This window comes from Pongo abelii, chromosome 18 (assembly GCF_028885655.2).
Source record: "Pongo abelii isolate AG06213 chromosome 18, NHGRI_mPonAbe1-v2.0_pri, whole genome shotgun sequence".
Lineage (NCBI taxonomy): Eukaryota > Metazoa > Chordata > Mammalia > Primates > Hominidae > Pongo > Pongo abelii.
In genome coordinates, this window is record NC_072003.2 from 79,030,368 (window position 1) to 79,043,682 (window position 13,315).

Consider the following 13,315-nt stretch of genomic DNA (forward strand, 5'->3'; position numbering starts at 1 on the left):
TTCATCTCGGAAGAGATGGGTTGAGAGGGAGTGAGGGTGGAGGTTGGAAAAAAGGTGGGCAACACAGCAAGCTCCAAAAGTAAAATTAAAAAAAAAAATCCAAACAAAATAAAACACACACACACACACAGAAAATGAACACCAGTTCATGAACTGAAGGGGAAGAAGAAAAAAAAATATGTGAATGATGCAGGCTTCAAAGGTGAGCAACGTTTCACATGAAGAACTCTGCTGAGATCTTTGAACATTGTGCAAGTCCGGGGGTGGGGGTGGGGGGTGGTGTAAAAAAAAAAAAAAAAAAAAAAAAAAAAAACAAGCTAGCAAGTTATGGAGAATTTCAGATTGGCAATCCATGAGCCAGACACCCATTCCCTCCCCAGTTTAAAACAGCTACCACCACCACAAACTCGAGCAGGGTGTGTGTGTGGGGGGTGTGTGTGTGGTGTGTGCGTGCGTGTTTGTGTGTGTGTAGGGGGCCAAGGGGGCCAAACTCGGTGGGGGGGGGGGGGTGAGGTGGTGGCGAGCATGGCTCTAGAACTAGCAAGCCCACACCCGAGCCGGACCCCCGCGGAGCACTTATCAGGGTGGCTAGCTGGAATCGCGTGTCAGACTCACATGAAAAACTCGGGAGAGGACGGGTTGTCGCTGCTCGAGCCGTTTTCTCGGAAGCCGCTGCTCACCAACTTCTCGTATTTCTCCTTGTACGCGTCCCTCTCGCGCACCAGCCTGGAGATCTCCTGCTTGAGGTGGTCGACTTGCTGCAGCAGCTGGTTCTTCTCCGACTCCAGGACGTGTCTCTGCTGCACCCTCTTGAAGCGGCAGGACTGGGCATAGCCGCGGTTTTTCAGGGTCCGCCTCTTCTGCTTCAGCCGGATCACCTCCTCCTTGCTGACCCCGCGCAGCTGCCGGTTCAGCTCGCGCACCGACATGGTCACCAGCTGCTCGTCGGAGAAGCGGTCGTCGAAGTGCAGGCCGCCGGCGGCGTGGTGCGGGTGCAGGGCGCCCCCCGCCCCCGCCGCGCCCCCGCCGCCTCCGCCTCCGCCGCCGCCGCCGCCCCCGGCGCTGGCCGGGCCACCGCCGCCCGCGCCCCCCGCGCCACCGGCCGAGGCGGACGCGCTGCCCGCGGCGCCGGGCGCGCCGGCCGTCGGGTGGTGGTGGTGGCCGGCGGCGTGGTGGTGGTGGTGGTGGTAGTGCGGGCCCGCGCCGCTCTGCGCGGCGGCCGCGGCGATCACGGCGGACACCACGGCGGCGGCGGGGCCCATCTCCTCGCCGCTGCCGCCCAAGGAGGCGCCGGCACCGGCCCCAGCCGCCGCGGCCAGCTGCTGCGCCCCGCGCGCGTAGCCATCGAAGCCGCCCTGGAGCTGGTGGCTGTTGCTGATGAGCGCCTCGACTGCGTCCTCAGGGCTGAAGCCCAGCGCCTCGGGGTTCAGCTGCTGCGGATAGCCGGTCATCCAGTAGTAGTCTTCCAGGTGCGCCTTCTGCTCGCTGCCCGAGCCCGGGCTGGGCGCCGAGAAGCTGGGGGAAGGGGGCACCGAGCTGCACGGCGTGCTCATGGGGGTGGAGGACAGCGAGCCCCCGGCGATGAGACGGCCGCACTGGCTGATGATGCGGTCGGTCTCCACCGGTTCCTTTTTCACTTCGAACTTCATCAGATCGAAGTCATTAACATATTCCATGGCCAGGGGACTGGTGGGCAGGTCGGAGTTGCTCATTGCCAGTTCTGATGCCATTCTCCTGCCGCCGCCGCCGCCGCCGCTCCGCCAGATGGGCTGCAGGAGAGGGGCCAGCGGGCTGTGCTGGGTGGCCAGCGGGTGAGCCAGCTTGCCGGGCTGGGGCGCTTCTAGCTTGCGCGGTGGTGGCTGGCCCGAAACCTCCGAGCGCGCTCACACACACACCCCCCACCCCGCCCTGCCCGCGCCCGCCCGCCCTCCCCCCTGCTCACGCCAATGTGCTCCCGCGCTCGCCCCGGCCCCTCCTTGCTCGCTCGCCTCCTTGCGCGCCGAGCCGGCGGCTTCAGGCTCGGGAAGATCCTCCGCGGGCTGCGGTGACGGCAGCGGTGGCTGCGGCGGCGAAGCTGGAGGAGCCCGGCCCGGTGCGCGGCGTCCCCCGCTCGCCGCTCCGCTGCGCGCTTTGCATAAGGGCTCGCCTCGCCGGCCCGGGCTGCAGGCAGGGCGCGCGCGGCGGCCGCTCGGGGCTGGAGGCGCGGCGGGCGTCTGTCCGGGCGGCGCGGGCCTTGGCACGGGGGAGTTAACACTTCATGCTTCTCGCCTCCTCTTCTGCTTGGCTCTCTTTATTATTTTTTTCTTTCCTCTCTCTCCCTCGCGCGCTCTCTCCCTCCGTGCAAAGTGCAAGGCAGAGGTGCAGCCCGACTGGAGGAGAGGGAGGGGGGAGTTTAGTTCTTTCTTGCCTTTTTTTAAAAAAGCAAAATAGCGAAGTCCTGGGTAAAGACGAGGCAGAGAGCAAAGGGGGGAGGGGGCGGCCAAGCCGACAAGCAGCCCGAGCTACAGCTCGAAGATGAAAAAAGATTTTAAAGCCTCTGATCCAGCAAGAAGAGTTTAAACAATTGCTGAGTTTTATAGCACTCGTGACGTCAGGTCCAAATGAGAAATTGACTGGCACTCCGGGCCAATGGGAGGCGGCGAGAGCGGCCGCGATTAGCATAATAGTATAGAAACAAGGAAACTTTTCGGAGCTGTCAATCAGGGCCCAATCAGCTGACTGTCAGCTGGGACGGGCTGGCTTAACCCTTCCTGCGCCGCTGCCTACCCAGGAGGGAACGAGGCCCGGCGCAAAGTTTGGTGTAAGAGGGGAAGGAGTTTTTCCAGAGGGGCTTCGGCAATCCGGGAGGACTTGGGAGGACGGTTTGCTTTTCTGTGGAGCGCAAGACAAGCCTCCCATCCGGAGCACCAGCTCTCCGGGGGCTCACTCTGCTGGGATTGGCCTGATTCCCCTCCCCTGCCTGCCCTCCACCCCCAGGATTGTGAATTCGCCTCCCAGCTTTTCCTCCTCGCACCACCTCTGGCACCCAGGTGTCTGCCGGGGACCTTCCTTCCCTGAGCCTGGCCGTGCCCGGCGCTCAAACTTGGCCCCAACTCTTTGTCCGTCACTCGGGCGCCCGTGCGGGGAAGGGACCGGGAAGGGAGGGATGCACTGGGGTGTCCGGGTCGGGGCTGCGGGCTGGACGCCGCCCGGTCGTGCGCCTGCCCAGAAGGCTGGGAGTCCGTGGAGAGAGAAAGCCCATTTTATCACTGTCTTTAAAAGGACGTAAAATAAGTTGTTTAGAGGCCATTCCTCATGGAGACTGGCTGCCCGCTGGCGTCGCGTGCCCTTGGACAGAGCGAGCGCCTATGCGAGATAACTCCGGGGAAGCTCAAAGTCAGGTCAGCCGGGCTCAGCCCTCTGGCTCCTGACTGGCCGGAGTTTGGCCTTTGAGACTCATATTGCGCGCTCGCTCTCTCTCTCTTACACACACACACACTCACACTCACCCATCCCCTTACGAAATCTGACCTCTGTTTATCAGGGTCAGGCGCGCCCTTTGCACTTTTACGTTTCCTTTAATTATTTCGGACTTGATCGTGGCGGGGAGCAAGGGGGAAAAACAATACCCCAGCCCTCACCAGCTACCCTCGAAGGGTTAAATTTTAAACCGCGGTTTCTGGAACTAGTCCGGAAACGCAGAGTGGGGGGTGGGGTGGGGGAGGCTGTTCCCCCCACCCCCAGTTGCAAATGCTAATAAGTAGTTCAAATTTCTAGATTGATTCTGTAAAAGTTTATGCAAAAAAGAAATAAAGTAAAAGAAAAGAGAAAGAAGGAAACCAACAACTAACTCTGTTTCTAAGATTTTAAAGCGATAGGCAAGTCGAAGAAGCAGAGATTTATTTGGAGAGAAAGCTCCTGAAACCGACCCAGCCTTTGGAAGACCAGCCCGCCTGCTTAGAAGTTGGGACTGTTGATTCCTTCAATTAATGAAATGCATTTGGTGTTGTTAATCGTATTTATTTTACTTTATGAGAGGGGGGAGACGCTAGGAGGGTGCATTAAAAAAAAAAAAAATTCTGAAAAGCCTGCAAAAGGATCGAAGAGTGGAAACTATTGTTGGAGCGAGTTGGTTTTTACCTCAACAGCGCCACCTTTCGGCAAAGGTCAGTTGAAATTGATCCGTGTCCAGTTTTGTCGATGAAGTGAAAAGCAGCTGGTTACCCAGTGTGGGAGGAGGAAAGAAGCACACAAAGTTAGTATGACTGAAGTGGGAGAACACGACCCTATAGGAAAGGGGTCGAAGAAAGTGCTGGCAGATGCAGGGATCATTTTTGCCCCTCCTCTTCTCCTTGATTGTTGACAAAGAGGCCAGGGGATACAGACACCCTCGGGGTGTAATTTCTGGCTGAGACCTTTGCAAGCAGATCCCCATGTAACAGGGCCCCAAACCCTTTAAAAGTGCCAGGATAGATTTTCAACGGGCTTTATGGCAATATCAATAGAATTTAAGTTACTTGTAATTCAGTGATAAATGAGATGTCTCTAGTAAGTAAGATTAAGTGCAGTGCTATAAAGTTGTTTATCTGAAAAGTAATTCTCAGAAAACCTGACTTCTGACACTTAGTCATATATTAAACCAGCGTCTTGAACATTGCACTTCAGAATGGTCTTCCCCACCCCGCAGCATGCTTTGCTATTTATAACCTCAGGTGTCTCTCACTTGTTCCTTGCACCATATTAGACGTGTGTTAATTTCTCTGATCCTAGTAGACTTCAGTTTCAGCAAACCCAGGAATCCTTAATGGGAGACTTCCCAAAAGATTTGTAGGCACATCCTAATCTGAAAAGGGCAGCACTGTTGATATTTTTCAGACAAGTAGTGTTTCTTTTCATCGTGACTGCAGAGAAGTTGTTTATAAGGGTAGTTTTGGTCTTATAAGAGCATTTTGTTGGGTGGAATAAACTATGTCTATTACCAGTTTGGGGAAGAAAGAGTGAAGATTTTGTCAATATTTATGCAACCTAGCAGAATTCCCTTGCTTTCCTTCTGTTTAACAATATTTTACCTAGTAATGAAGTTAAGGGATTATAGTTTATTTAGAGGAAAATCCACACTTTCCATTACATAAGCATTATGTCATTTAACATTGCCCATAACAATAGTTTTCTAGGTCTTTTTAAAAGTCAGTAGTCACAAATGTCTGAAGTTTATATTTTTCATGTAAAATACGAATTTAAGTATTTTTAGAAAGAATTTATTTTTTGTTTGTGATATATTTTTAATCCTTTTGCATCATATTTGTGTTAAAAGCTGTAAAGTATGATCATTGCCTCTGAAAGCAGTATTATAATAAATAATAAGTAATATTTTATACACAAAGTTTGCTAATGATGAAGACTATGCCGTACACATTCATGGCTGAGTATCTAATTGTTACATTGTTATATATCATTTCTAGAAATTAAATGCCCATGTTTGGGCAGCTAAATATATTATTATCTGCACATTTTTATTGTTTATTTATGTACACTGCTGTGAAGACATGGTATTTTTATTTCTCTTATTGCAAGGTCTTTTATAGTCTCCCATTTTCTCTTGGGAAAAAAAAGAGAGGATCAGAATTATGTTTTTAGATGTGTAGCAGTAGTGCTGTCAGGCTTATAACTTAATTCTCATTTTTATCCTTTTTACATTATTATTTAGTGATTCACAGGGGTGTCTAAACATTTACAGTTCTCTGTTAGCAGCATTTCTTTTATAACAATTGAGCTCTCTCATTTTAATTAGTACTATTCAGGTTTTTGATTCTGTACAATTAAAGTGGGCCACATTTCTTTAGACTTCTTTGCTAACATTGTTTGTTTCACTTCTATCCAAACCAATCTAATCCAAATACAATGTGAACTGTGTTTTCTTACTGCTTAACATCCCTTTGCTGTATATACTGTAGTAATCTCTGTAGAACAATATACAGTAATTTAGAAACCATGCATTTGTCATTATTGACCAATTCGGACCAGTAGTATTAAAGTTTCTGAAAGCAATGAATATTTATATAAGATTTTTGAGGGGGAGGAGGACATGGGTTACATTGCATAGAATATTGTGACACAGTAACATCAGAAACACAATTATAGTTTCACATCAGTACATACATAACGACTTCATGCAAAAATGAAAAACAAAACCCCGGTTCATGTCCAAATTACAAAGATTAAAAGCTTAAAGGAATATATTTTCCCCGATTGTGAGTTATAGCAACTCAAATATATCATGTTGGAATCAGACATCCATAATCTGAATAGAACGGGATGCATCAGGTATAGTGTCTGGACTCTTTGTTTAGGAGCTGATTTTATGGGGCAGAACTAACCAGTGTCCACTAAATTTCACTGTGAAACCAACTAAATTGATTTGAGAAAGAGTTCTTCAGAGTAACTGAATGATAAGGCGTACACTGTTCTTAGGTCTAGTGTTAGATAAATCCTTTTAAAAGTCTTCAGTTAGCAGGGTAAGTAAATCACAAATCACTGTTAGCAGATTCATGGAAGAAAATTAATAGAATCAGATGAGATAATCTGATAAGGGCAAAATTGCTGAGGAAACAGTCTTGCCTCATATTGGAGAATGTGAAACAACAGTCTGATTACTAGGAGTCGTTATGAATAGGTGAATTATGTGCTAAATAATCATCAGAGTAATTCAGTATTTATTAATTCTTTTCTCTTTAAGCAATTCACAGTTGTAAGTTAAAGCCGCTCTCTCTTTCAAGACACATCTTTTATAATTTTTATTAGAGGTAATTTATTATTTGCATTACCTATGTTTACTTCATAATTGAACATTTTGCATTCAAATTTATGTAATGCATTATGCTTGAGAATATATTTCTGCCTGATTAGCATAGATAGTCACTTACCTCATGAATTACTAACAAAGTTTATCTTAAAATATAGGTTTTTTTATTAAGTGGAACACAAACATATGTACAATAAATTCTGATTTTCCAGTGCAGTTAGAGAACAACTCACATTTGGTTACCGGGAGGCGAGAGAGGAAGCAAAATATAGACAAATGAGATGTGTAGGTTTCTTTCCAAGGGTATCATTTAGATGGGAGCATGTTTGTAGGGTGGGGTAGGGGGCAAAGTGAAGAAGGCCCTAGGCTTTCCATACACTGTTTGGATTGGATGATCTTGACATAAAATGTGAATTCTGGAAAAACCTGTAATTAGTGATCTCTGCCTTTGTAGAGAACCATGATAACAAGTACATTAGCACTGGAAGAATTTGGGGGTTTTGTTTATCATATTTTTGTTTCAATTATTTGCTCATTTGTTTTTGTCTCTGCAGGGTTCTTCCTTGGAAAACAATATACATCACTTAATGAAATCTTTGTTTGTTTTGCACAAGAGATGTAAAAAATCCAGATGTTTTCTTCAGTGAGAATTCCTGGGAAGGTGTACCAGCCTTCTTCTCTTTCTTCACCTGACAAAGACACCCAACACGGCCTCGCAGACCGGAGGTGTTTAATACATAGTTTTGTGCACACATGAACGTGGGAATGAAAGGGCTCCTTTTGGTTTTAGACAATAGACAGAGCTATAAAATGATGATGGAGCCTGTTTTCCCCACTTTTGTCGTTTTAAGTCAATAGATTTCCCGGGTTTCTTCCCCATCCCCCCACTTTGCCTTTTCAGGGGATAGGCATCTCCTTAGATTTTTGTTTTCCTTCAATTAGGGTCAGCTTTATGATTTGTTCTTCCACTGTCATCCTTTTTCATCCTATTCACAGCCTGTACCGGTGAGGGAATTTGTCTCAAAAGCATTCAGCCCTTCAAAGATTTTTATTGTGGTGAACTCAGAACTGATTAACAGAAAAACAGAAACAGAAAAAGGGAACTGATATGGGGGCGATCTTGATGCGGGTTGCGTCTCTCATGCATGATAACTCAGAGGACAGGCTCCTCGGTAGTGCGGTAGTGCTAGTGCTGTGAAGTTTTTTCACCCTCCTTCCTAGCCCTGGAGGCGGGGTGATTCATAGCTCCTGTTCCAAAGGCATTCAGCAGCCATTCGACCTGGGAAAGAAATAGAGTTTTAGAAAATACAGGCCAAACGTAGAGACGCCTGTGATTACCAGGATGAGTATGTCAGTGCAGGTGGCTTCTGAATTTCTGTTTCTGAGTTTGTTTGGCTGCCTGAGTAAAGGGGTCCCTTACAGCCCTGTTTTATACCTTAGTTTTTGGTGACAACGTGGGTGTTGCTGATCTCTCTGATGTGTTTTTCTGTGCATTGAAAACACCAGACAGGCTCCGTGACATCCTCGCAGCATCTCCCATCATAATGGAGTGTTCCTAATCTGACAAAGAATAGAATATTACCTCCCCATCTACTCAAAATTATAGTAAAATTTATCACCCTTCTGCTAATATTTTTCATTTAGTAACTCTATAACAGTGATACATGCTCCTTGTTAAATATAAACATTTGAACAGAACAGAAATAGAAGAATAAAATATCAAATAAAAGAACTGCTATTCCTCATCTCCACCCCAGTCCCTAAACCCTAGTCTCGGAGGTTACCGTCTGTAATAGTTGGGGTATACGTGTGTACTTTTTACAGACTGGCATCGAAGCATGTACATAGTTCTTTAACTTGTGCTCCCTTTAAAACACATTCATGTTAACAATTTCAAAAAGAGATTTTGGGCACTTCTGTCTTCTTTGGCAGAATTCGCCTAATGGAACCTCAGACTGGGGGAAGTTTGGAGATCTGATCTTAACACCGTCCTTCCAACCGGTATAGGAGCTTGAATCTGGTTTAGGTGAGCTGGCAGCATTCGGTGACAACTTCTCTGCTAGGACCAACAGACACCTTTCTTGGGGCCCAGAAGACTGCTAAGGGTCCACAAAAACATTTAAAAAAACTTTTAAAATAGAAGTACAAGAGGAATGTAGTATAGCATGGATTATGTCTGTCATCATACCAACACAGTTGTAAAATACAATTTAAAATATTCTTTAGTAGAACAAAGGGTCCACAGAAGCCAAAGTGCCCAGAGCCCACAAAACTCCACACATGACTCCAACTCTGTGTACCTGATCCCCTCCAATGACGGGATGATCTCAATTTTACCTCCTATTATGACCATCTATATTCTCACAGTTCCTGAGGTTGTCAAGAAAGCTCTTGTTTAACACGAAGTCATACTCCCTTCTTCTAGACCTTAGCCCTGATTTTATAGACTCATGAAGCCATGTATAATAAGTGCTTCTGTGCCACAGAGTCTTTGGGAAGTTGGAGAGAGCCAATATGACACCCTTTCCCTGCTTTTTGTTTTTCATTCAAAATACAGCCAGCGTCTTTAACTTTTCCACACGTTTTGGTTTTAAGTGCCAACTCCTTCTGGTTGCTAACTCCTAGGTGGGCGCACCTGGTTCCTGCTGCCCTCTGAGGGTTCAAGTCTCAGAACTGAATGCAGATACCCAGGTGTGAGCCTCCCATCCTAGGGAGAGCACCTATGTTCCACCTCCTTAAGCTGCAGTTTGTCTGCTCCTAATACAGCCCACAATTTCACCAGCCTCTCTGGCAGACACTTAACACTGGTGACTCATCATTGATGGACAGTGGACTCAAGCCCAGGCTTTTTCTTCTCACATTTCCCCCATCCTAGATTTGTGTGCTTGTTTTTGAACCCAAGCACAGAAATTCATAGCAATCCTCCATAAGCTCCATGTCCTTAGATTCAGTCCGTTCTGGGCTTGTCTAAATCGGTTTGGATCTAGAATGTACCATCAGCTAGTTTTAATTTGTTTTTCAGCTCAGTGCCAGTGGCAAATGAAATTGATGTGCTTTTTATATGACCTAGCCTCACGGAGCCAGGTCTGTCACCTGCAAATTTGGTATTATCAGGATTAGAGATGGTGCTTCTGGAGTGTCTCCTATGGTGTGAGCCACAAAGGAGCTCATAAATGATTGGAGGTTTTCTGAATTTCCTGCTCTTTCCCTGAGTTGCTGATAACAACATTGGAAGCGACAAAGCCCTGTGGCATCTCAGTGGAGACTGTCCCTCCGAACTCCACAAAGTGACTCCCCAAATCATTCAAGTCCCCTAATGGACATTTTAAATGGACTCTGCCTAATTGGTAATTGGAGTTATTTTAAACTAAATGGCCCCGTCTGGAAGTCCTACATATACCTTTCTAATCAATTCTAAAATAACTTCACTTTTTTTTTTTTTTTTTTTTTTTCTGAGACAGAGTCTTGCTCTGTTTCCCAGGCTGGAGTGCAGTGGTGTGATCTCGGCTCGCTGCAACCTCCGCCTGCTGGGTTCAAGTGATTCTCTTGCCTCAGCCTCCCGAGTAGGTGGGACTACAGGCACCCACCACCATGCCTGACTGGTTTTTTTTTTTTGCTTTTTTTATATTTTTAGTAGAGATGGGGTTTCATCATATTGGCCAGGCTGGAATAACTTCACTTTTTTATGGTGTAGGCAAAGCTCTCTGTTGGAGAAGACAGATTACTAGATAATTGTGTCACATTTCACACCTGCCTTTGTCTTTGTAAACATTTGTCCTGTCAAAATACATAGTAGTTGTCCAAAGTTGGGATCTCAGAGACTAATAAAAAATAGATGTAACCTAGAAAAGCTAAGCAGAAGAGCTCTGTGTGTGTATACATACAAACATAGTTGAGATCAGCTCTTTCCTACCTGTTTTATCTCTGGTTTAGATCACCAACTTCCCTGCCATTTCCTGACTCCAATTTTGAAGCCAGGGGGCTCAGAGGCATTTTCTTCAACAGAAGAGTTCAGAGTTTCAGTGTCCACCTTTGAGCTGCAACTAGTCCCTCAAGTGGTGTAAATATGCAGGCTGCTGCAGAATCTCCTGTTCCAGGATCCCACCTCGACCCCTTTCAGAGAAATCTGGGAATGAGAGAAGGAACTGGCCCAGGAGTGATTTATGACCTGCTGTCTGTGTCCTGCCTGAGGAAGCATGGCTCTGGCTGTTTCAAGCAGACCCAGCCTGGGATCCTCAGAGACTGGAAGGAGTGATGGGGACCCTTCAGGGACATGTCACTGACCGTTGACTCTCAGCTCAGCTCGAAGCTGCTGATGAGGGGCTAGGCTTGGTCGCTGTCACAGTGATGTGAGCTCAGGCAGTTGGGGTTGGGGAAGAGGGACTGGCCAGGAGACACAGCATCTGAGGTCAGCACCCAGGTCTTCCTCTGATTCACCCTCTGACCTCAGCAAAGGCCTTCACTCTCTTCCTTCAACTCATTTTTCAGGCTGCAAATGGACTGAACTGCATGAAGCGGTAAAAACAAACCTGCTTTCATGGAAGGAATGTTCCTAGCCATTTGAGGCTGAATATAGGGTGGGTATAAATAGGGACCAGACTCCCATAGACAGACGGAAGCTGGCATGCCCGGGCTGCTACGGAGCATTGATGGGTCATGGTGGCAACGTTGGAATATCAGAGACGTTGGAATATCACATTGGAATATTTCGAGGTCAAAACAACAGACACAGCAAGGCAGGGTCAGAATGGCACAGCCAACCCCCCCGACATCTCCAAGCCAGAGGATGCTGTTGTTTTAGGTTGACATTGTTTAGAGCCTTTGGTGGCAGCACAGTGAGGAGGATCACGGTCAGGGGGACATACCCTGGAGGTGCCTGGTGCCAAAATGAGGATGTAAATCCTGCTCTGCCCCAGGCGTAAGACCTTGGGCAAATTAGTTGACCTCTCTGAACCCATCTTTTTCTTAGTGAGAGGTAGACAGGAATCTTGTGATCATGATGAGCATGTATACCAAGTGTTTGGCATAGTGCCTGCCCTGAGTGAACGCTCAAAAGAGCAGGCTCTGTTAACATGTGCCAGGGACTCTGCCCACACTCTATACACATCATTTCACAGTATGGGGCCCAGGGCATAGTAGGAACTTGAGAAATACAATAGTTTCCCCTCTTCTCTCTGCTCTGCTCCTGCCTTAAAGTTGTATTTACCTCGTAACCTGTCCTCTTTCTCTCCTTCTCTCCTAAGTCTTTGCACGATTTTGCTCCCTCTTCCCACTTTCTCTGCCCTCTGTTTTATTTCCTGGCTAATTTTGACTCTTCTTCAGGTCTGGCATTTCCTCTTAAAAGCCTTACTTGTGTTCTCTTTGCCCCCTGGCCCCCAAGGCAGGCCAGGTGCCCACTCTCTCTGCTGGTTTGTGTTTGAGGTGCCCACTCTCTCTGCTGGTTTGTGTTTAAGGTGCCCACTCTCTCTGCTGGTTTGTGTTTGAGGTGCCCACTCTCTCTGCTGGTTTGTGTTTGAGGTGCCCACTCTCTCTGCTGGTTTGTGTTTGAGGTGCCCACTCTCTCTGCTGGTTTGTGTTTGAGTTCTCACAGTGGCCCAGGAGTTCCTACCCACCTGTGAACTGCTTAAAGCCAGGGACACTGCCTCTCATCTCTCCATCTCCTTCACCTGCTACAGAGCTCAGCATACAGTAAGCGCTCCATAAATGTTTCTTCAGTGAACATGACCACACTGTCTGATTCCTGGCTTCTTTTTCTGAGACTCGAACCTACACAGAATGTCCTGTCAAATGTCCCAGAAAACATGGCTTTGAAAGGGACAGGGTGGCTGGCTCCTGTCTTGCAACACAGCACTTCTTACCTTTGCCTCTCACTAGTCTGATTGGCCCATCCTTCAATTACCAGGATGCTTATCTTGCTTACTCATTAGCCTATATCCCTTAGCTGGAATTGAGTGGACAACATGGTTGAGATATGCGAGCTCTGGAACTGAAGTGGGCTGCAGTCAAATCTTTCTGGGATTGGTTTTTGGAGGAAGGGAGGCTTGGGATTAAGTGGCTGAGTGTAAGTGGGGTGTCCTATTCCAGCACTGCCTGCTGCTGCTAGAGAGAGCCCTGGTGCAGCTTTGAGTCACAGCTGCTTTTCCCAGGGCTTCAAGGCACACAGACACTATTTTGTAAGCTTCAGATAAGAATGCAAGGCCCGCCCTCATTTCCACATGCCCAAATCATGCCCATTCTTCAAGGCACAGCTCATAAGCGATGTGACATTGCACCTGAAGCTCAGAGCAGAGTGTCTGGCATCCATTAGTAAAAGTTTGATGCTAATACTAAGCCCCCAGCTCCAGAAGCCCTCCTGGGCTCCTACCTTGCATTCCTGTATCCTCACAGTTGTAGTTCGACCTCTCTTTGGGAGCCTCACAATGTATCCAACAGGCAGAGGATCACCTTGCTGATTGTGTGATCTTAGAAGAGTTCTCAGTGTGCTTTTTGAGTCTCGTTATCTTCATCTGTATAATGGAATGTCAATTCAGCCTC

General features: G+C 47.4%; 1 protein-coding gene across 3 annotated transcripts in view; it reads right to left on the reverse strand.

Moving 5' to 3' along the window:
* The window catches only part of MAF (MAF bZIP transcription factor), a 405,682-nt gene extending 403,106 nt beyond the window's left edge, over positions 1-2,576 (reverse strand). For 2 of the 3 annotated variants that reach the window (XM_054535059.1, XM_063717363.1), the window contains exon 1: positions 616-1,907. In XM_054535059.1, coding sequence (XP_054391034.1) covers positions 616-1,730 — 1,115 coding nt within the window. In that variant the 5' untranslated portion in view covers positions 1,731-1,907. Of the gene's footprint in view, positions 1-615 lie in introns of all 3 variants that reach the window. The other variant, XM_024233206.3, reaches the window with a different exon arrangement.
* Between the last annotated feature and the right edge of the window lie 10,739 nt (positions 2,577-13,315).